This window comes from Strigops habroptila, chromosome 8 (genome assembly GCF_004027225.2).
Source record: "Strigops habroptila isolate Jane chromosome 8, bStrHab1.2.pri, whole genome shotgun sequence".
In the NCBI taxonomy this organism is placed as follows: domain Eukaryota; kingdom Metazoa; phylum Chordata; class Aves; order Psittaciformes; family Psittacidae; genus Strigops; species Strigops habroptila.
The window spans coordinates 41,500,671-41,525,367 of NC_044284.2; the positions used below are offsets into that span (position 1 = coordinate 41,500,671).

The window sequence follows — 24,697 nt, forward strand, 5'->3', positions numbered from 1 at the left end:
GCCCACGCTACCGCTGAGCACAAAACTGCCACCCTATTTGCTTACATACAACAGCCATATCAATTTCTACCTGAGCTCCTTGCAAAGGGTTTGAAGTCACCTTCTCAAGATTTATTTTTCATTAGTTTGTGACAGCAAGTCAAAGAACTGCTGTGGTAGAGATTTAACAGTTTGGGAAAAATCTAACAAGCTTGGGAAGCTGTGTGTAGAGAAATCAGTGTTTATCTTTTAATTTTCTGTGACTAAAATGAGGCAAGACATTCAATAAAATAAATGGGATCACATACACATAAATGGGTGACTGCAACACGACAGCAAACACTGCTCAAAAATTTACTTTTCCCTGACTGTTCATTTTAACTAAAAACACTATTCTGAAAGATTCTCTCCAGGCAATCATTTAGGTATTGAAGTTAATATTATACCCATGATTAGTAGTCTGGAACAGTAAAAAAACTAACCAAACAAAAACCTCAGCTGTCCTTATTCAGTAGCTAATGTCACTTACTACTTCCACCTTGACATTTTTTAAATAGCAGCCATTCTAGTTCAGTAAATGCATTTCTGCTATGCTAGCTGCAGAAGCTAGAAAAAATTAATTTGATATAAGGTACAAACTCTCCCTGAAGGCAAACACTGTCCAACATTAAAATCTTCACTGAACAATCCTTAATGAATGTATTGGTAAAGAAATAACTATTTGAAAAAGATAGTGTCTAAATAGCTTTCTCTTAAAAATATCCAATATTACCTTTTTTAGCCATATAACTGAAAAATGGGAAGCCTTGCCCTTCCTCCACATCTTGTGCTAGGGAAAGGTTACTACCTGGCAATGATACAGGCAGTTATTGATTTAAATGATTATGGACCTGAAAAGTTCTTTCCTGTCATTTATTATCCTGTTGTAGTTGCCACCACAGTTGTGCAATATTAAAAGAAAAAAAAAAATAAGGCTTAACAAAATGAAATTAGAAAAATAGAAAAATACTGGTTTTAACTGAAGTCCAGTGCAGATAATCACCTGATTGTTTCTTCTTGATATAATGAGCTGACAACTGGGCCTCCAAATGCGGTTTTGTTTTCCTTTCCCCTCTTCTCTGTCATCTGAAAGAAAAAGAAAGATTGGTCCAGCATCCTGTCTCTGAGCCCACTCCAGCCTGTGCCACCCCCCTACCATTTCCCACCCCTTCTCCTGCCCCAAAGACAGGACCAGCCCTCTGGAAGGCTCATCTTCAAGGCAGACAGTACCTCACAACCTTACTCCATCAAGAACAGGTGGATGGATGTCTCAGCAAAGCACATCAATGCTCCTCTGAAGGTGGCCCAGAAGGGTCACCTGAAAAGCAGGCTTGGCAGCCTTGCTGTTCCGCTCACAATGAGCCAAAGCTTTGCCTCTGCAGCACTCCCAGCTGTGGCCCCTTAGGACCCAAAAGCTGAGCCTCTGTGAGATAGCATAATGTTCTGTTACTATATTGCAAAGCTTGCCTTTATAAATCTATTTAATATAGATTTAAAATTAAATTTTATAATGGGCAGCATTTCCAAATGATTTACTCCCAGGAACTCTAGGATTCTGAATGATTCCTACCATAATAGAAATGAACAATTAGAATAATGATTGATCGATACGGAGCCTCAGTCCTACCTTTTCAAAAAAACATCCTGTAGCTTGGGATCTTCAATTGGCTGACTTAACATTGATGCCAGACTTCCACAAAGGAGGAAATGGCCTGCTGTCTGAAAGCCTGACCCTACTGAAGGGTGGAAGGTACCAGAAACCCTAACTCTTCTATAGCACCTAGTATCTTGGTCTTCAGGTAAGCAGTCAAAACTGGTTTGCAGTTCACAGCAGTAATTCCTTATAAAGTCAGCCAATTAATTGAAACCTGCTGTTGTTAGTGGAACAGTTCTGTGGCTTTTGGTGATGAGAGATTAGTACATTCAGGGTGAACAAAATCAGAAGCCAAGGGAAAGCCATCACAACCTCTAGCAGTCTCTCAGTAGCTGCAATACATTGCTGATTACACCAGAAAGCATTGCTGCCTCATCAGAATTCTATCTAGAAGGATGTTAACTTTTTAAAAAATGAACCATGTTTACATTTGTCTTCCTCAGGTCACTTTCGTTTTAAATCAATTTACTGTTTCCCCATAATACATTTACTTTTACATTCTGCCCAGTCTGAGCCGACCAGCTCCACCTTTCAGCTCTCTCCCCTATACCAGCCCGAAATTGTAAGATTTGGGTTTACAGGTGTCACAGACTCTTTTTTTTTTTAAATGAGAAAAAAAAAAACAAACAAACAAAAAAAAAAACCAAACCAAAGAAAAAAAAACCCCAAACAAAAACCAAAAAACCCCCCAAAACCCCCAAACCCAAACAAACAAACAAAACAGAAAGGAAATTGGCTTTGAAAACTATTCCTCGTAGTTTAAGCATACTAGCCTAGGCAAATAGGCTTTCTCCAAATTACAGAGTTAAATGTGACAAAGTTCGTTCTTGACAGGAAAGGCCTTCAATGTTTACAGTGCAATGCTGAATAATTTTTTTTAAGATGGGCAAAGAACCTACTGTCCATTAGTTATTTCACACCTCTTAAAAAATTAATTTCAGATCATCTGCTAGTACATGCAAGAGTTATTTCTATAAAACAAAGCTATACTCGAAACTAGTCTATCTTCTTTGATATTGAGGGATGGTGGTCATTCAACCAGTATCAGAAACTATAGAATTTTTTTTGACTATATTCTTTCATCTCTTCCCACACCAGTTTTTGGTTGTTGCTTTTTTCACCCCAAGTCAGAAACAACACTTGAGAAAATACATTTCATCCTTCTAGAGGCAGAAATCGTAAAAAAGTTTTCTTGGATTAAGTTCACCTTCTTTGCACAACCAATGCATTTCTACCAAAGATTAATCATATTGATTGAGTAGACACATATGGTTATTGGGAAACCTAGTGATAAAGGCCTTCCCAAAAATGCTCAGGCAAAAACTTCTGTGGCTTTTAATCCATATACAGGTTACTTTGTCTAAGTAGTTTTTATCTCTTTCACACAGAAATAGGTAACTCAATATTCAACTTATGAATGTTGAGCCAAGCTTATTCCATCATAGTCCTCAATACGTAGAACAAGTTTATGAAAAATGTACAGGAAAAGTCTCAGCTATCCCCTCAGGATTTAATGTGTGCCCCTACTCCGCAAAGCCAAGAAAGATAGCACCAAGACTCCATCATTCATTACCATTGAACTTCCCAAGGGGAATCTGCTCAGGATGTGAGGAATGCTTCTTCCCAAAAACATTAACTCTGCCTCAACGCAGATACAAACTGGTTTCTTTCCAGCCGCCCTTGACAACTTGCCTATACCATGAGCTCATCTGCCCGCTTCCAATATCTGTACTACCCAGCCTGCCAGGGACTCGCACGCAATATCTGAGCACAACGTACCAAACTGGGTAATGAAAGCGGTGAGACAGCAGTTGCTCCTTCCAAATCACGTCACAGCTATTGTACTAACAGGAACCAGTGTTTTTATTTATCGCTCATACTGGCTGAAGTGATCAGTAATGTGCAGATGCACTTTCCTTCTTAAATCTCTTGACATTTCTACAGCACAAAAGGGCTTAGGGCTGGAAAGATAAAGCAAATTCTACATATATACAGACAATCACCAGTAAGTTTAAAGTCACATTACCTTGAAAAACCACAATGAAATTAAAAACTGACACTGCAAATTTTCTCTCTCCTCCGTTTTAAAAGAAAAGGCACTAATAATTAACTATGTGGCTCTCAATTAAGCCAGCTCAATTTCTTTCACTGCTGGCAGCGCGGCCCAAAAGCACTGCAGATGAACATGTAACTAATGATAGTTAAGAAATAACATGATCCCAGGCTCCCATAACTTGCAACTTGAATCTGACAGAGATGACAGCAGCATTATCCACAGTTAGGGCCATGTGTGAGGATGCTGTAGGAAAGGCAAAATTACTGTGGGCTTCATGAACATGAGGGGGTTGCCAGTTAAAAACTGTGGGACTAAAGGGGAATTTGAGAAGCATGGGAAGAAACTCTGGAGGATTGCACTCCAGTGCTAAAGCACAGGCAGTGGCACATAAGAGATCTGGGCCTTAAGAGGCACTAGAATTTCTCCTGGTTTCCCCTAATTCTTGCCCACTGATTCTTTGTTGCTTGTGTACAATTAAGACTGATATCAAAGTCACTATTAGTCTTGACAGTTAACTTTGGTAGGTGGATCTGGTTGACCAAAGCTAGCATAAATCATGGGCAAACATGTGCTTCAGTATGCAGCATACGTACTCATTAAGAGACATTTTCAACTCCCTTGACTCCCAGTGTGCTCACCGACTGGCACAGGGAACTCCACTAAGCCCAGAACTATCCTTCTCAAATGTCACCACGAATGCCAGGAGGAAAGCTACACTCCTGCTGGAACAGACAGCAAAGTATCCTCATCCCTGCCTCAGTGCACTGTATTTGTCAATAAAAGATCAGCTCGATTCAAGGTACAATCACATCTCAACTGGCTGTCACTGACAATGCTGCTCCAGAGAGCCTCAAAGCCTGACAACCACTTTCTGAACAAAATGGAAATACAGAGACTAATATTTGCTAACATCATTAATTCTTTTTTTCCCTCCACTCCCCCTTCTTCCTTTATCCACGATGTCAAGATGTATACTTTTAAATTGTTGTCAGCCATAAAATGGACGTTGCGTCCCAGTTCAGAGGTTAACATATAATGACAGACACATTAAAAACCCTGTCCAATGCCTCACTGAAAATTTCAGCTCCATCTTCTCTTCAACAAGACAGTAGCTCAAACTCACTTATAAGCTTTAACAACATTAAAGCCTAATCATGATTGAAAAATAAAGGAGAAAGAGAAGATAGCTTTATCATACTAATCATTATGGAAACAAAAAACGATTAGAGACAAACATTTTCTTTGTGAGGGTTTCGAGTTCACCTTCTATTCTGGTCTTAAAAGTTTCCCATAATCACAGCATGACCCATTTCTCCTCTTGCATTTTTGGAGAGCAGGATGAAAGTTACCACCTAAGAGGAAGAGCGGTAGCTTCCTGTCAGGGTTGGTTTGGTGGGCCAGCCTCTTGCTATATCCCTGAAGACAGGACAGGGATTTATTGTTTTTAATCTCCAAGCCCAAGCTTTGTTCCAATCTACACAAAACAAGCTATAAAAGGTTTAACAAGATGGCACTTGCAAGGGCCCTTCTGATGACTCACTTCAAACTCATGTGCCAGAACTCGTTACAGAGATGCAAGTGAACTTACCATCTGTGATTAGCTGGGACTGAACTGGACCGAATGGTATGCAGCTATTTTATATGTAGAGCATATATATTTTATATGCATGACATATCTATGTTATGAATCTGACAGAAAGGTCCAGAGAAGTTCTACAAAGATCCCACAAAACAGCAGGAATAACACAAGTTTCAGTAAACCTTAAAAAAAAAAAAAAAAAAAAAAAAAAACACAAAAAAATCCACCCAAAATATTCCACATCACTTGGAGGTAACAAGAGAGCTAGATCCTAGGCATGGATTAAATGTAGGGTATCCCAGTTTTATCTAAAGCAAAATGAGAACTCTGCTTGGCTAGTTTTGCATGTCTAGACACCCAGCACACAACAGCAATAGCTGTTTGGCAAGGCACATGGCTGAGTTACACAGCACATCTATCATCCCCCCAATTCCCTCACATCTCGCTCTGGCTTTTCTCCACATCCAAAGCCTTTAAAGTAGCTTCACAAAAGAGTATATTTAAGAAAAAGAGAAAGCCATTAGCAAAAAGGCCCATGTGATCAAAATACTTATCTTTGAAGTTATGCTGGCTAATGCCTTAAAACGGTCAAGACTTAAGTTCTTCATCATCAAGTATCTTGGAAACAAAAAAGTGAGGCAACTTAAATGAGAGCTATATATCAGGATCTCACGCCTGAGCCACTACAGTGCATGGAAGAAGTTCTCAGGTTATTTTCAGAGGCTACTTATTTTATTATTTTCCTCTCCCTCTGAGCCTTAGGCAACTTGAGCCAGAGTAGCAGCTGTATGCAGCTTTATGGGATGAAGACAAGAAACACTCCCAACAAAATTACTACCATCGAAACTCCTCAGGTGTTTCTGCAGCAGCAAATACATACATGCAGATTCCAATCTGCATTTGTTCTGTGTAATTCACCTTCCTATAGCTCACCCTTCATCCAGGTGCAGGTGTCTGCATGGCACACACTCTGACTTCCCTGTGCAGAACCCAGCACTGTTCCAGCGACACGTTACATTGCCCTGTGCCAGTTTGCAGAAAGGTGCGTATAACACAGCAGCAGCACAGTGAAATGCCCTGTTCAACAGCAACATGGCAGCCTTCAGCAGCCACCAGAGAAGCAACCACAATCTGCCATGGCCTCGCAGGATGTCCTCAAGGCTTTGGGGTGCAACCAAGGATCCTGAGCCACCAAGCCCAGACGAGCTGCAAGCACTGGATGTTCAGAGGTCTGCTTGGCAGGGGCAGGAGAAACCCTGGCCCATGTCCCAGCTCCCCAGACTACAACTGGGAGGCGATCAGAACTCCAGTCTCTACCACCATGACAGGACAGGCAATGTCCGGTAACCCTGTCAGGCTCACATGAACATATGGGTAAATCCCTGAAGTGTGCTGACTGAATTGTAATTAAGCTGGTATAGTTGCAGGTGAGAAATTTTACAGAAGACACTTCACAGAGTTAACCCAACACTAGACCTCAAGGCCTGCTTTGCTGGCCACCATGTCCTTTTAATGCTCTGGATTAACATTTCTGGACACAATTTGAGGAGTGGGGATTATTAGGGAGGCAACAAGAAAACAAACTCTCCTAAAGTTTCAGACCCTTGCCCTCCCCTCCTCTTCCTCTGTGCTGCGGCCTGGCCATCCCCCTGGGAAGGGAACTTGGGCAGACACTAATTGTATTTGACAGCAGCAATTACACACAAGGCTGGAGATTAGAAGCTCGTTAATTGTGTGTGCCATAATTGCTGCCGTCTTTTCCTTTGCTAGTTAAGGCCAGCGCCAGGAGAGCCAAGGGGAGGAGGATGTTCCCCACCCCAAATGCAGGTGGTCTGAAGAGCAGAGCCCTTGGACAGGGAGGAGATGTCCCAGCACTGCGGGGGGCTCCTGACCCCACAGCAATGCAGGAGGGTCCCCCGGCTGGGCAGCTAATGAAGCATGAAATGAGGACAAACAATGTCCCCTTCCAAAGGTATTTTCCACCTGTATCTTACAGTTCAGCTGAACTTCACACTATCTGCAGCAGGAGGGAAGGTAAATATTAACCCTTCAGATGTGATGCTACTACAGGAATTTTTTTTAAGCCATCTATAAAATTAAGCACCATATTAAACACTTGAGTGGGATTCATAAAATCCAACCTTCCCGACTAAAATGGATGAGCTCAGCATTTATTGCCACTCTCTACAGACTAGCAGAGGCCAGTTACATCCAAACAAGATGAAAACATGCCCCAGCTGAGGGCAGCCTCCCGTTACACTCTGATGCAAAGCCACCTTTCACAAAAGGCTGCTGCAGCCCCTCATAAGCAGTATTAATGGCTGTCATAAACAGACTATTTTAATATTCCTCTCTCAACAATCCTTCTTGGCTCCCAGCAGCAGCTCAGCCAGAGCATGCACATGACTCAGCACCAGGAGCCTTTTCAAGAGACCACTGGGGGTCTGTACCATTGACCACACTGTCCTACCAAAATGGCAGTTCGCTCTGGGATAATGCGAGGTTGGGGCTTTTTTAGTTTAAATATTGCAGGGACTGTTTAGTTAATATTCCATTAATGGCTACATAATAATAATAATAAAAAAAGTTTCTGGTTCTTTTAAATCTCATCACAGAATTTCCTCTTAAAAAACATAATCTAAAATGGAAAATATTTTCGAGATTACATTCAAAAAAATAAAACCAAACATACCATAATTAATGTCATAGTTAAACAGTGCTGTGATTTAGAACAAAGCCTTGTAGATTACTCATTTAACCTACAACGAGTTAATTAATAACTGCACCATAATCACACCTGGAAATTAGTAGTAAAGACAGTCAGGGGAGCGGAAATAAATGTAGAATGCTTATGTTAATTCTGAGCAAGTTTTATACTTGCTAGTAGCCATGATTTCATGACTCACTGTATACATCAACATATTCATGGAATGAAATAATATGCTCAATCAAAAAAAACCCCAAAACACTAATGGAATAGCTTCCAGCAGTTTTTTGATTTGCGGAGGGTTTTGATTTTTTTGCTTTGTTTTTAATTGAAAACAGATATAGGGCTGGTAAACACAAGACCACCAGCAGACTCCCCTTTCCTCATGTCCTTCTTGTGGACTCTGCAGTAACTTGCAGACTCCCAGTGTCTGCAGACCAAAGGATGAAGCAAGTGGCCTGTTTGCACCCTTCCAGCTTGAGGCAGCATATAGAAATGGGGAGCTTTTATGAGGGGAACACACAGCATTGCATTGTCAGTCCTGGAAGCAATCAAACACTTCCGTCTCCATATGAAAATCTACAAATGCCCGGGCAGAGGGGACCAAGCCGTAGATACAAACACAGCCTGTACTGCAATTGCTGGGGTCTTTTTGTTTGTTTGGTTTCATCAATCTAATACAAGATATTAATTTATATAGATTTACATAAACATTTGTATGAGTAAGAAATATATTCCAAGCGAAACTGAAAATACTGAATGGCTACAGAGCTTGGGGTGAAACACATACTCTGAAGCTGGAAAGCTGAAAGCAACCCTAACTTTTGAGAAATAAAGAAAGGACATCTGCCCCCATCCCCAGCCTGCCTGTTGACATATTCATCCTCTGCTTGCTGGACTGACACTGGGCCAACACAGCATCACAGCAGCAGCAAAAGCAAAATTTCTCCATTCACAAAAGAAAAGACTCAAAGGCTGCTTGACTTCAATTTGTTTCCTCCAACAGATCTAGGCTGTGAAGGCAGAGGGCGAATTTATGAGTTCTGCAGACAGAGAAACAGCAGAATGAAGAGGTCTTCACTGGTCCCTGTCCCCACAGACAGAGGCAAGGGCAGGTACAGAACATCCAGCAGGAACAGAAGGTTTCTGAAGTTAGTGTAACCCTTTGCAGGCTCAGCCAGGAGGAAGCAGTAGGATCTGGAGACAGCTGCCTGCTGAACAGCCTTTACTGCTGTGCATTGCGCTGTGTCAGAGCCTTAGCATGTATTTTGCATTAGTTAGTTCAGCTTAAAATACCTATAGAATGCTACAGAGACATTTAAGGAGTGCCATCTTTTCTTACAATAGGAGTAATTGGGTACAATAGTGCCCAAGTATCTAAGTACTAGACAATATGCTCTTTAAATGATATAACTTATTTTCCACTCTAAGAAACAAATTGCCTTTACAAGACATTAACCAATGTGTTAGTGAACATCCAAACAAAATCTTAATCTCGAGTAATTACCCTCAATAACTCCTTGATACTTTGTGTAAAGAGCAAGCTAAACATAACCACTTAACCTTTTTCTAACATGAAAAGCTGTATTTTCACTACAGAAACAGCTTAATTATGCTATAGCTTATTTTACACACAAAACCATTACAGCTATTTTCTCCTAACCAAAAGCATATGCCATTTTTAATTAACACATTCTCTCTTTTAAACCAGCCTTTACATAGCCATGTGAAGCAGCAGGGTACATGGAACCTTCCTATGTCTGAATACTATCAAGTACATGTCTACAACTCCACATTTAAAAATCAAGCCATTATATACTCCACAGTAAGATAAACCCGTAATTTCAACCTAAGCTCCTAATTTATTTTTTTTTTTTAACAGCCTCTGACACAGCAGGCTGAAAGTTCTGCAACAGCTTAAATTACTTTGAAAAATTGAACTTTTTAACTAGAGGTTGCACCTTTCTCCATTTAAAGCAGTCAAAACTGCTAGCACAGCCTGGTGGGTTTCTGGCCAAAATAGGAGCAAGAGTTTGATTAGAGGCTACTGTGAGCTCCAGGACAAGCTGCAGAGCAATTCAAAGCCCACATCCTGAACGCCCACCTCATACCACAAGCAGAGGATACTGTCCCTGCTCCTCCAGCCCTCATTGACCACCTCACTTTGCTATCCAAGGTGACAGGACTCGGGTGCACTAGATCAGGCTTTTCTAGGTTTCTAGGCACCCCAGAAAAATATTGGGGTAATGGATGCCAGGGAGGCTTTCCACTGCTTGGGAAGTGACCTGGCCAGCAGGAAGCTAAGACTGAGCAAAGAAAGATCCTCTTACCCTCCTGGTCTTCCCCACCTCCCCTTGCAACTTCCTATTTGGTTTTCTTCTCCTTCTCAACTTCCTCTTACATCAGGCTGACATTCAGCCTCCTCCACTTTCTGACTCTTCCCCAGGCTCCTAACAGCATCTCACTGCCTGCTTACCTCCCCTGATAGCCCATGACAGCATCCTGCTTGGTTCAACACCTCTCCTCTGTCAAACTCATGCTGCAACCTCCTCAGACACCGATTTTTAATGGTGCTCAGCGCTACCAAAAGCTTGATTTTCCAATTTGTTTTAGCTAGTGGAGTTACAGTACAGAAATGAACCTAACAGGAAAGTTTTGATGGCTGGTAGAGTCACTTCTCATGCCACAACAGTGGTCTTTTCTGCTTCCAGCCTCACACAACTGCTTCACAAAAACAAACTTTTCAGTACTTCTGTTGTTATCCACATTTCTGTTGCTGGGGAGAAGCAGCATTGCTGCTAAAACCTGCAACAAACGAGAACTGCACATGGCATTTAAAAACCTTCCTTACCTTGCCAGAAACTGCCACCACAAGGCCGAAATGGCAAAGGGCAATACCTGGCAGCGTCTCAGCCACTTCAGCTTGTGGTCTGACATCCTAACAAATTCAAGCTTACCACCTCAATCTAAGCCAAGATCTTGGGCTGTACCTGGAAACCCAAGCACGTACCATTTACTGCTGTACCTGAGCACCTATCCATTTTCTGTCAACTCAGCCATAGCAGCAACTATCTTAAAGGATTTGATGGTCCTTCTCTGATATGCTTTCTCAGCTAGGAGAGCACTTGCTCAAATGAAGTTTTAAAATCCCAGAGTTCAACTATGTCCTGTGCCTCCCATCCCACAGCTGAAGGATCACAGAATAGCCAGCTGCTGTGGAACTGCTACCTCTGCATACAGCAAACCCTGTTACTTACCTGTTAAGCGGGAAAGAAAAAAGCAACTAGGTCCCTGCTGCACAGGAAGTTACACAGCAAAGTACCTTGCCTTATTCTATTACCTCCTGTCACCATTGAATGCCATTGATTTGATATATATATTTAAATTTGATTTTTTTTTTCCAGTTGTCTTTGGTATATCTGACTAGCATGCAGTGTCTTTAATCTACGGAATTAAGCCAGGAATCATGACACTGGGATGCCGCGTGCATCACTATGCTGCAGCAGCACACACAGCATCAGCAAGGCAGAGCTATATCTCTAATTATTCTTTTTTCTGAACACATTCCAGAGAGTACAAGATATATTTTTTGCATTAGTGTGCAATGATGAAAATTAATTCATTGAAAAATTCAAAAGGAAAAAATATTTCATCATTGCTTAAATGTTTAACAAAAATCCCAATATTGATAGCCAAAACTGACAACCCCCCCAATTTTTTGTTTGCCATTCTAGAAAACAACCACTATTACATTCAAGTAGCTGTGAGAGAATGTATTATGCTGCCCACAGTACACTACCACATAGTACATCAGCACTGCTGGTTCCCAGCTGGAAAAATGGGGGCTTACATTGGTACAAGCGAAAAAGTTAACCCTTGGAGAGCTAGTAAGATCGCGTATTTAACATACAGTATGTTTTAGCACAATAGGGCAGGTTAAAAGGAGGGAGAGAGAAGAGGTATAAATCCTTATCATGATCATTTTTTACTTTGAAGAAGTTTAGAAACAGAAACGTGGGCAATGTCTGTCCAGGATTCCAGTCCAGTTTTCAATGCACAACTGTTTGCACTGCTGGCCTGCTTTCTAAGCTTCAACCTTTCTAAAATACAGGCTTGCAGCTTGGCACTCTTGTATTTCAATCGATCGCTTGAACAAGGATTGCAATGCCATAAATAAAAGGAGCTGAGACCATAGATTTCTGCAGAGATGTAAAATCAAAGAGAACAATCCAACAGACTCCCAGGGGGTGGGAGGCTGACACATATTCCAGCTGTTTGTATTTCTACTATGAGACACTTGTTCATTTTAACTTTTTCACTTCTGCACAGCTTGCTAGAACCACAGTTTCAAAAAACTGGAAATCTCACTCTGGATGTGGCATTTTGTTTTGTGCTCTATAATAGAATGCAGCTGCAGAAGAGAAAAAGCCCTATAATTTAATCAAGCTTGTCCACAGGCAAAATCCCAGACCATCACAGACAACAACCCCACCAGCACAGCACCACAATGCCTGGCATGTAACTTGCTTGAACAAAGCATCCTCTAACACCTCCATCTTCAGGCCATGGGTTCATGGCAAACAGCCACCAGCTCCCATCTATGCTGTCATCAAACAGAAGTTACACGTACTATTTTATTAATCTGCTCCCTCCCTTAAACAATAGCCAAGGGATGTCAGTGTTACGTTCACAGTACTGAGGACTTGCACTGCCCATGAGCCTGTGATGCTTTTAAAAACAGTAAATAGGAAAATGAATTTGATTGCTGCTCAGAGGATAACAGTCTACACAACAAAGGTAGGCAACACACTACCTCCTACTTGGTTTGCCAAGGTCGAGCTATCTTGTATGGAATAAAATTGATAAACAGTTACATGTGCAAAGCCAGGGACAGAAAGGTAGCAAATAACCTATGGACAGCTTTGTTTATGAGTAGGACCTATATCAAGTACTTAAAGCATCAGCACACTTTCCTCATGCGAAGGTACAGAGAAGCAAAGCATGCAACATCATCCACCTTTATTGCAGAAGCACAGGGAAATTTAGTTCATGTTTGTAGTGTGATATTTTACTGGTTTACACAACAGGAACAAGAAAACATTCCCTTGCTAGTAAGAGAAATTGGTTCTGAAAGCATGCTCCAAAAGCAAAACACTCATGGACTAACTTGTGCAGACAATAAACCTCCATTTTCCCAACTTGGCTAAAACAAGGTGGGTCACTCTGCCTGTAGTCTTGCATATATAAGTAAGATACACACAAACTGTGAGCTTTTGTTAGCCATGCACAGCACAGATTACTCCCTTCCACAGGAAGGCTGCATCTACCACTAACTCTATTTGCATGCTAGACTGTCCCTCACGCTGGCAAAAGGTAGCAGGGCAGAAGAATCCACCTGTGTGTTAAGATCTAGCCCTCTCAGGACATACTCCAAACTACCGCACACCCCAAATGAGGTTCACAAAAAACCCTACTCTGCAGTTTGCCTAAACCCAGAGGACATTGCAGTTTTACGTGTCCCAGAGCTAGAAGTCTGAGATAGATAACTTTTTGGGGTTTGTTCTTAATTTCTAGTGCTTCTTTTTCTGTTACAAGGATAAAAAACAAACAAAAAAACCACCACCAAAAAGCCAGGCTTGCTGTTTGGTTGGTTTGTTTTAAAGGGGAAGAGCCTGATTACAGTATGAATTCTCAGTGATTTGCTTTTTCCAATGTGGTCATCCTTTGAAATAGCAGCTTTCAATACATATATAACAAACAGTGCAGTTTGTTTTCTGTATTTTGTCACAACTTTTAAGCACAATTATTAACCTCTAGGTAAAAATAAACAAAAAGTCAAACACGAAATTCATTACAGGTGAAGTGACACACAAGGATCTATACAAACCCAGAGAAAGGTGAGCAGTGAAGAGCAAAGACCCTGGCAACACGGCTGTGTCACTCACAGGAACACAGGAGGCTCCTCTCCCCAGCATGCTGCATTAACATGGCACAGGAAGGCAAGCTTTACGGAGCACGGCAATAATTTGATTAGTCCCCACTTTACACAATGCAAATAAATTGCTTTCATACTACAAAAGAAATAAAGTCAGTATTTTCAATGTTTCTGACCTCCCAGTATACCAAGCCATAAATCGAGATATTTACCCAAACTGCACAGCAGGTATGTGAATACACTGGTACACACATCATGACAAGCAGAGACCCAAATGGGTCCTTTACCTTCCTACTCTTCCCATCCCCCTTGTAATCCTGCCCACACTGCTCTGCTGCTCTTTCCCAACCACAAACGGTGGCTGCTTGGACAGATTATCAGGGGAGACATCTGTTTGATGGATAGACAAAACAAGAAAACATGATGGGTGCACTCATTTTGTCTACAGACCCCAGTTATTTCTAATGCATTTCTTAATTTCTAGAAGAAATTACATGGACCTGCAGTACTAACCAAAAAAATCCACAGATTTCAGCCTGAAACTAGAGCATGATTTACCATTCCCTAATGTAATTCTTAGAAGTTGACCAAACATAAAACCTGTAAACTGCAAAGCACAGCTTCTTGCTCCAGACATGAACAGGCCAGATTTGAGCAATGAGTCCAAAGTTGAAAAAATTTCAGGTTTGGCTTTCTGAATGCCTGTTTTAACTGGATACACAGTTTGTATTTGAGTCACTACAGAAATTTTAAGTTGGCTTGAAGACCCTACTTAAATACGAGAGGCTTACCAATTTAAATAAATTGTCAAGAATATTTCAGTAACACCTGGTGCAACCTACAAAAAGCACACATTCAAACTCAGCTCCTCTGCAAGTCTGGAAGTTGTTTCTCCTGCTTTTCACTGTATCCTCAAATTGCAAATTCCCTTTTCCACATTTTAGTTTCAACTTGCTTGTCGCATTTAGAATATGACAGAGAAAGGTTGTTTCAACAGAAAGAAGGGGGAATGGAGCCCAGTCCTGTGCACAGGGTAACTAGACACCCACCTTATCAAATATTGCCCCCTGCAGTTCTTCCTGCAAAAACACCCGCTGGCCAGTGGACAAATCAATTTGCTTTATTCCTGCAGGTTTTCCAGCTTACTGGACTGCTCTGAGCCTGCAGCAATAGAGCATTTGCTATTTTATTCACTCTGAAGTTTGTTTTCTTTTTCACGAGACTGATTGTCTCTTCCGACTACTCCAAACAGCACAACTTTATGCTCCCACACCAACACAGCAACAGAGGTATTTTACTCCTATTGAATATTGGTCCAGAGTATAAAGGAACAAATCCTCCTATACTCAAACAAAGCACAGAATAATACTTGAAAAAAAACCCAAACCGAACCAAACAAAAAAAAACCAAACCCAAACACAGAACAAAAAAGCACAACCAACCAACCAACCAAAAAAAATAACACAAAAAACCACACAAAACCAAACCACACCACAAAAAAACTGGCACCTTTCTCCCCAGCAAACATCAGCACTGGAATTTCAAACCCTTAATAGCTTTAAAAAAAATGTCTGATGAATGTCTATTTTCTTTGAACTCAATCTCTCTTCCTACTTTGCCTTAGAGACTTGCCTATGCTCTTCAGATTCCTAACATGCAACTTTCCTCATTACACAGCAGAAATCTTACGAAGTGCATTATTGGTGAAGTTGAGTCAAACAAGTTAAAATGTCAATATATATATATATTTTTTTTTAAATAGGAATAGAAAATCATTACGTCCTCCTGCAAGTTTCAGCAGTCAAAGCAAATACAAAGAAGGACTCTAAGTGTTTGGGGAAGGATGGCACTGAAGTTAAGCATAACAAGCTGTTGAGATTGGAACTGGTAAGTGTGCAATATAAGAAATAGGAAAAGGAAATATTTAGAATCAAGAGATGCCAAAACTGCAATCAGCAAATGGAAGTCTAAAACTGATGAGTGTATCTGGATGCTTTTTTATTCTTTATTTTTATTGTTTAAGCTGTGCCATATAACCGCCTTGTTACGAGAAGCAATCAATAACAGCTCCTAATCCCCTCACTGCAGTGTCATGTACACACCTCCAGCCACATCCTTTGCAACATGAACCCAGTTGAAGAGATGTGTTCAATGCTGCTGAGCAAAAAGAGGTGCAGTCCTGCCTCTGGGTGGTCAGTCCCTGCAGACACAAACTCCCAGGCCAAACTGGATGCTTAAAGCCAATGGGGATTTGTGCTATCGAATACACGACACAGATTAGAATTTTAGACTTTGTGGGGGAACGGAAATACAGCCACCAAGACTGTCTCAAAAACTGCAAGGACTAGAAGTGCCCACAACAGTCATGTACATGAGAACAAAGTTAGAGAACAAAGATGCAAGACAGCTAGCCTGTGAAGGTGAACCTCCCTAGATCACCGAACCCACAGCTGAGAATGCAGGATAGCACCACAACAGTGGTACTGCAGAGGCACAGAGAGAGGGGTCAGAGGGATAAGCACATATAGGCAGTAAGCTGCAGGTGGCTGGTAGGGAGAGCATTGCCAAACTTACACACACATCAGCAAAAGCCACTGAAAGCAACATGAAAGCCACTGAAAGCAACAAAGCACAGAATAATACTTGAAAAAAAACCCAAACCGAACCAAACAAAAAAAAAAAACCAAACCCAAACACAGAACAAAAAAGCACAACCAACCAACTAAACAAAAAAAATAACACAAAAAACCACACAAAACCAAACCACACCACAAAAAAACTGGCACCTTTCTCCCCAGCAAACATCAGCACTGGAATTTCAAACCTTTAATAGCTTTAAAAAAAATGTCTGATGAATGTCTATTTTCTTTGAACTCAATCTCTCTTCCTACTTTGCCTTAAAGTTGACCAAACTTTAGTAGTTTGCCAGTAGTTGCCAGTAAAGTAGGAAGATAACAGGTGAACATACAAGAAATGAAGCAGCCAGGACACAGATACCTGTCCAAGGAACCCAAAGCAGTGCGAGGTGTTGATGGCATGAAACATTTCTGTTTAAGGATAAAGAATGCAAAAGTATCGCTTCATAAATTATTCTCTGTTCTGGTGGAAGAGTGAATATACTTGAAGGACAGGTGATGTCTATGAAATATGCAAATAGAGCTGAGCTGGTCCAAGCAATTACCTTTCCACTGCCTGGAACTTCAGACTCAAAGGAATGACTCACAAGAAAGAACAAGAAACAAAAGATGTGCTAAAAGGTAGAAGATGACAAAGGAAGACTGCATCAAGGGGAGATTGGAAACAAGCTTGGAAAAGTATAGTCCTGACCTCCTACTAACACCTGTACTTTGGAAAAGGAACAAAACAACCTATGACACAAAACACAGTCAGACCAAGCCAAAAAAGGAAGACGTAAGTGCAAAGCATCCAGAAAGGCAAATGTGATTATCAGTTCTAGACCGCTGGGTTCAAAATAAGTAGAGTAAGAAGATTCCTGTAGCTTCATGAGTGTAAAGACAATGGACATCACCTCAATATCCCTTAGGTTATCTGCTATTTTAAATATTTCCTAGCAAACAACATTTCTGAAAATAAATGTAGTATGATAATTTCTTTCCGGGTTTTAGACAAAGACCTGAAAGAAAAGATTAGGCATGACTATCAGAGAACCTGCTAGCAGCAAGGGTAAAGAAGTAAAACAGACTGGAAATAGCCATGGAGATGAGCAAACAGATGTGCCTCTACTGTCAAAAGTGGTATACTAGCTTCACAGAGCAACAAACAGCTGTGCCTTTGGCCTCTACACATTCAATTGTCTCTTAAGAAAGTGTAGGTACTCTAGAGTCATACAGAAGTAGGAAGCAGTAGGTCAGATTTTGTCTCCTACTGGTGCTCCCATTGCCTCTGAACACAAATTCAAGGTGCTCCTACTGCATCAGAATGCTTTTACTTTGGTTTTTTCCATCCAAAACAAGCAAAGATTACTAAATTATAGCAGTCACAGTCTGATGCTGAAAATGTACTAATACAGAAACTGCAAGGTCAATACGAAAGAATGAACCAATGAAGAATCAAGAAAAAGGAATGAGGAAGTAGATCTATTTGGACTGCATAAGAAATATTGCATTTAGTTCCATTCTATTTATTAAGAAAAACACTGACAGCCTGAAAGCTGTGGAACAGCAGCATACTTGCTGGGAAAAAAATGAATCTATAAAAAAGATAAGGTGTTTCCAAGTTTTAATTTTTGCATATTTAGTACTAAAGGATCAACATATTACAAACCTTTTGCAAATATACAAAACAGGAGACTGAGGAGGATTTAAGATAACACACGGGAACAACTTTAAGGAATGAGATGAACTGTTGAAGAGAAAATATGTAGATAATATTGAGAAAACTTTACAATAGCAAAATTCATGAATCTGCACAATGAGGAATTCAACACCCTTATACTGTAATTACTATTTAAGATTCATAATGATTTGAAAGCTGAACTTTTCAAATTTGTACCAAACACTTTATATTGGTTTTAACCAAGTACTGGGAGTATTTCATTCATGATCTACTGAACATAAGAAAAACTCAAAGGAACCCAGCAGATGAGTATGTAAAGGAGACGCAATGACTGTGATGAAGCACCTTATAATGCACCCACAGATCTTTTCTATAAATCCAATTTGAAATTTGAATACTAAAATAGCTATTTTATCTCCATCTCCTGACACATGCATCTCCATCATTTTAAAGAACAGAGCTCCCTCTCGTGGCTCCAGAAAGTGGATGGGGGGGTGGGGTGGAGTACAGAGTAGAGAGGACTTCTCATAGCATTTTGGTCATATCGAAGTGGAATTAAAAGGACGGTGTAGTAGCAAAGACATGTGACTTTAAAATATATATTTTAATGCCAACTTCTAAATTACATCCTCTGCTAATGTAACTTTATCTGCTACGTCTTTCTGCGCCTGAGCATACTCCTTCAATGGTAGGCACTCAGACCTCTCTACAGGTTTCTAGCTCAGTCACAGACAAGGCACAGGAAGAAGAAAGAGTTAGGACAAGAAACATGGCACATGCGCAGCGATGCAGGGACAGTAAACCAGATAACACCCTCCAGATTCTCCCCAGCATTATAGCTCCATGCACTGAGACCACACAGAGGAAAAAGAAAATAATTGGCTCCAAAAAGCCAGGAAATACATGCATAGTTACATGAGTGAGAAGTACATCTATTGAAACACTGTAACAAAGCATCTGAAGAAAGAAAAAACCAAAAAATCATATTTCTTTAAACCACTCAAACTCAGCCCTGCTATCTTCACAGAAACTTCTGTTCAAGCTCCAGCACTGCTCTCTGGCAAGCCCACACTTCTTGCATCAACTATTCAAAAACGGAGGACAGAGCAACACATAAATGAGCAAACACACTGGTGCAACAGCACTACCCAGCACAGTCTGGTTTCTGCTGAGTCCTGGGAACAAGCTTATGCAAGGACAACAATGGGAAGAAACAGGCCCACATGGATTCATTCCTCACTTTCAGGGAAGAGGGGAGGAGCAGCATGGCAAAGCATTCTGTTTATTATATGGCTTTTTTTTTTTAAACTAACAGGTTATTTCCCTTTCCTAGCTGACAGCTTTGTAACCTGAAGGTCACACCTGTGACAATAAGTATTTCTCTGAGGCAAGAAAGTGAAGGGAGTACCCAAAGCTAAGCTTGTTGCCATGCGTGAGAAGTCCTTCTATGAACAGCAGCTCTTCCATAAAAATTCAGGAAAGTGCTGGTGTTTTGGTGGTGGGTTTTTTTTCCACCCCCCAATGTTTAATGAATGTTTGCGTGTTTCCCTTTTCACTGCTAGACATTTTCTTGGATTCTTTTTAAATTAATTTATTTCTGTATGAGAATTTTAGATTGGGCAAGAATTTACACAGCATGCAGCCTGCTTTGCTAACTGCCCTGCACAGCATATAAAACTATTTTTCCCAAGGGCATTAAAAAGGGTTTCCTCTAAATTACAGTATTTCTTTTCTGCAAAACCAGCATTAACACCATGAACCATGAATTAGTGAAGAAAAAACAATTACTCTTAAGTCTCCAGAACAGCATCAGAAGACAACTGAGAACCAAATTCTTGATTCATAGACTTGTGCTCACACAAGATTTTGCTTTCAAAGCACAGGACCAAAAAAGAATCAATTTCCTACCGTGAAAAGAAATTACCATGCCTTCAGCATTTTGCTATTAGTGAAATACCTCCACTCTATCTCCAATCAAAGGCAATGCTTTTTCTAAAGAGCAATCCTCTTTAAAAACTGTATAAAAATCAGTCTATAAACAGGGGGATATCCTTAAATATTCAATCAAGTAATAAACCTGGTAGATGAAAGACAGATTAATTAAAATGACAGCAGAGTCCCCCTATAACACACATATAGGACATACAAATACACTTGTTATGTTGAAGTACCTAATCATAATCAGATTTGGTAATTTGCTGCATTGAAACAAAAAGGAAACATTTTTAGAATTGATCATTCAGTTCATGTCACTTTCATGGAGATTACTTAGTATTGATCAACATTTAAATAGTAGTTGAAGAGAAAGATGAGAAAAGGATAAGAAGTATCCTAACATGCTAAATACAGCATGAACCAATAAAAGCAAAATTAATTAGATCACTATAGCAAAACCAACCCTGTGCATGTGCTCACTGTAATGAAGATAATTGTGAATGAATTATATGGTTCTTCATGTTTCGGTCATAACAAAAGGAGAGTTTTAAAAAATTAATGTAGACTTTAATCTGCTCAAAATGAAGTTTGCCATGCAGCAATTAAAATCTGTGTGAAGCTGGACCACTGTCAGCTTTACAAAGACAAATACTGGTTTGTTCTCTGAACAATATTTGTGTTTCATACCTGAGGATTCCAACTGGGGTCCAGTTTCTTCACTGTAGCAACATACTCCTGCATAGCTTGATGAGGGCTGGTATCTCCCAGGGCTTTCCAAGCCTCCCTAAGACAGAGAGCAAAACATCAGCAAGCCACTCAGAGACAACACAATGTGGTTTTATACCAGTGGAACACAGTGAACAGACTCATATAAATACTTCCAGAGAGTGCAAAGCCATCTTTCGTTCAGTTTGAAAGGGCCAGCTTTTCTCTGAAGCCATGAATGGCCACTGTCAGTTACAGCACACCACTGTGAAAGGATCTTTCAGGAGATCCTGGTCCAGGCTGGAGCATAGTTTGTGTTCACAAAGTAAAGCTGTCTGTAAAGCTGTAGCTATTTTCATAAATTTTTTGTTGTAAGCAGGTTAATTCTGGATAAGCAAGGTGAACTCAGGAGTCTGGATTTCATGTCTGCATCAGGCACAGCAGCAAACATTTCCCTATTAAACAAAGACTCTGAGTTGACATCCTCTAGGTCCATAGTCTGTCAACAGATGAGACAGGACGAAACAAAAAGTAGAGCCAGAAATCGCTAAGAATTACAACTATTTCCTCTTACCATTTCTGCTTTCCCTCAAAATCAAAGAAGCTTGGCTTGGGAGTGTTACAGGTTCCAAATTTCACCTAAAGAAAAGAAATTTCCTTCTGTTAGAAGAAAGCAAAGGGAAGGGGACTTGCATAAGGGAAGACTGAATTCTGATGCTTCAGGATAAATTCAGAGGAAAGGTTTTTGAGGGAAAGAACTGACACAACTCAACCCCATCTTACCCTCATTTTAGCTCTCAGTTATTAGCACCTCTGCATCCCTGTGTTTCCTTTGTGTGATGCAAGGGAAGCAATTTTGTTATGCAGTTCATTTCTTTTGCATGTATTACCCAACAGGGATAACCAGCAAGTGATTTCTCACTTAATGTTATGTTTATTACCCAGCCAAATGCTTCATCCTCCACCAATATCAGGAAAAATTCTGTTGATTAGGGTTTCTACAGAGATGATTATTCATTAAGGCTGAAATTCACCTGCTTCTGTGCAAAGCTCAAGTAAACAGTCTTTGCTTAATTACTTCCAAAGTCCTCTGGAAGGCAAGGGGACAATCTCAGAGCACAGGAATGCCAAACGGCTTCTGAATTTGCTCTGAGGCACCTGGTTGCATAGGAAGCACTGCATGAGAGACGAATCAAGGCCCAAGTGCCTGAGATGAATCAGTCAGTCAGAAGCAGAAATCTGTCTGTCAGAAGTCCGTGAAGAAGAAACTAAGATGTGGGGGGAGAAATAAGAAACACAAGGAAGCAAAGGAACAAGCCAGAACTGGCAGACAGATGGGGGGGTGTGTGTGGAAATAATCTCACAACCAGTGTAAAATGGACTTGGTGCCAATGAGATTCAAGCAGTTTTCTACAGGGTGATGTATTGATGGAACAAATACAAAGCCCTTCCTCTAGATGCCATATCTCTTCTGTAAGTTCGCCCACAAAGGGGACTGACAGAGGCTATGCCTGCCCGGGCTCCAAAGGCACAACCATGTTCCTGCAATGAGGCCAGCGCTGACAATTGCCTCCATAACAGAGCATTTAGCAGGCTGAGGTTTGGGTAGCAGATATTTTCTTGAAATCTGCTCAAGAGAATGTAAAAGTGAATGTGCCTCTGTCCCTGCCTGGAAGAGCCAGGGAATATACAGGTCAGGACCCTCTAGATCTGGCTGTTATCAGAGCCCCTTTCTCACACAAAATAAAACCCGTTGCACACAGGTGTGAAATGAATCTAACTGAAATTAAAATACCATTATGATATGAAATGAATTTACACAAAACATGGTTTGGGGTTTTCTTTGTGTTGGGTTTTTTTTTTGGGGGGGGTGTGTGGTTTTTTGTTTGTTTGGTTGATTTTTGTTTTGCTGTGGTTTTTTGTTTGGTTGATTTTTCGGTGGGTTTTGTTTCTTTGTTTATTTTTAAATGAAAGTGCTATACATCCTACAGGGATAACAGATGAGAGTTACTACTACTCTGTAGAAGCCAGAGCAGAACTACAGCTCCAAGTACAACAGCCCCCAGGAAGCAGTTATCATGGTCAGTCCCCATACCACAGGACACAGCTCAGTGCAAAGAAAGCCCAGGACAGATTGGCTAGTATTCAAACAGACCCCAGGGAGGGAACACGGAACACAGGTATGTTCTGGAGGTGGGCAAAGGCTGCTGGTTGAACATTTTGTTAACCAAGCAAAACTAAACTGCATTCATCAAATGTTTTATGAAATATGCTCAAGTGTTCAGGCAGGTGAAGTGCTTAAATCAACTAACAATTCTTCACCTTAAAAAGGTGGGGATTTTATGCTGAGGGTGGAATCATTAATCAAGCTTTAAAGAGAGCATGCCCATGCTGAGAGATATTTATTAGTTACACTAAGTTATCATTTAAAGTGTTAGAGGATATGAGTGACTGTAACTGAAATTAATTTTCTGTACATCTGACTGTCTCCTAGTGAGCAATTCATTCCAATTATAACAGCTTAGCTGGCCTTTAATACAACATATTGCATTTCATGGAGAAATAGGAGAAAGAGCTAGCAACAGTTAAGTCCTATAAATCAGTCACAATTCATGTGGTAAAAATGTTTTCTCCCATGCTCAGAGGAAGATTGGACCACTTGTTTTAAAAAACAAAACAAGCCCAGAAATAAAATACAAATTCATTCTCTCTATGGAAAACGCCTGCTTGGCAGTTTTTTAGTTCAATATCCAACCTGCAAAAATTGGCCAAGTTGGATAAAAAAAATCTGGTTTAATATTAATTTTCCCCTGCCATCATCAAAATACAACAGCAGTTTCTTCTCTTTAGATTTGGCATTCAAAGGCTGTTTTAGCACCGGGAAAGACTGTTAGTAACATTGATAGTAATACAAATCAAGGAACAGTAGTTAAACTTCATCCATCAAGAGGGGAAAAATATGCACTTGTGCCCTGTTTGCTATTTTAAGATATAATAAAAAGGCTTGCAGTGGTTTTGTTGGAAGGAAGAAAATAAAGGTTTCAGCTTCCCTCTTTTTTGCTGCCAGGCTCCATAATGCATCAAACTCAGCCAGGAATCTAACATTAGAGGGGACCCGAGTCTGACAGCTGAGGAAGGGGAGTTTTAGCTAAATATGCCAATGCTGACAAATACTGGGTGTGAAATTGTGTGAAGGACTCTGTCCTCCTGTAACTTCCCTGGAGGGCTTCATAACCTATTTTTCTGCATAACCAGCCAAAAGGCAAGAGCCCATATTAGTATTTCAAGTCAACAGTTTCTCATTCAGTGTCCACAAATAATTACTGATGGTCTCCAGGGGCCTGACTGGTTACTTGATGCTTAGCTCTCCTCATTTACAGTTCATCAGCTGCATTAAAAAAAAAAAAAAAAAAAAAAAAGAAGATGACAGCCAGAATGCATTAAATATTTTCCTAGTATTGCTTCTGCATGCAGAGTCACATTATACGCATGAATTGTACAAAGATGAGCCAGGCAGGTCCAAATGGGAAGTGTCTGCAGACATCTCCATTTGTGACCAAAATGGAAATTTAGAAACCTCAGATGAAGCCTTCACCTGAAGGTCACAACATTCAGAAGAGTGCTTGGATAGACACATGCTCAGAGATGCATTAGCCCTGCATACCATACAACTTCAGCTGCTGGTCCAGACGGCGAGAAACCTTGAGACTCCTTACACAAATCCTTACACATTACTCCACAACTGATCTCCTCCCCTCACCCCTGGTGGTGCTGGGAAAATGGCTCTTTGCTAATTTTTCAACTAATACATT

At 40.5% G+C, this 24,697-nt stretch overlaps 1 protein-coding gene across 1 annotated transcript in view; it reads right to left on the reverse strand.

The window, feature by feature from the left end:
- The window catches only part of ACBD6 (acyl-CoA binding domain containing 6), an 87,169-nt gene that overhangs the window by 58,648 nt on the left and 3,824 nt on the right, over window positions 1-24,697 (reverse strand). The window contains exons 2-4 of the mRNA XM_030495454.1: window positions 21,460-21,524; window positions 20,868-20,964; window positions 1,022-1,104 (exon numbers count right to left, since the gene is read on the reverse strand). Of these exons, the coding sequence (XP_030351314.1) occupies window positions 1,022-1,104; window positions 20,868-20,964; window positions 21,460-21,524 (245 nt within the window). The remainder of the gene's footprint in view (window positions 1-1,021; window positions 1,105-20,867; window positions 20,965-21,459; window positions 21,525-24,697) is intronic.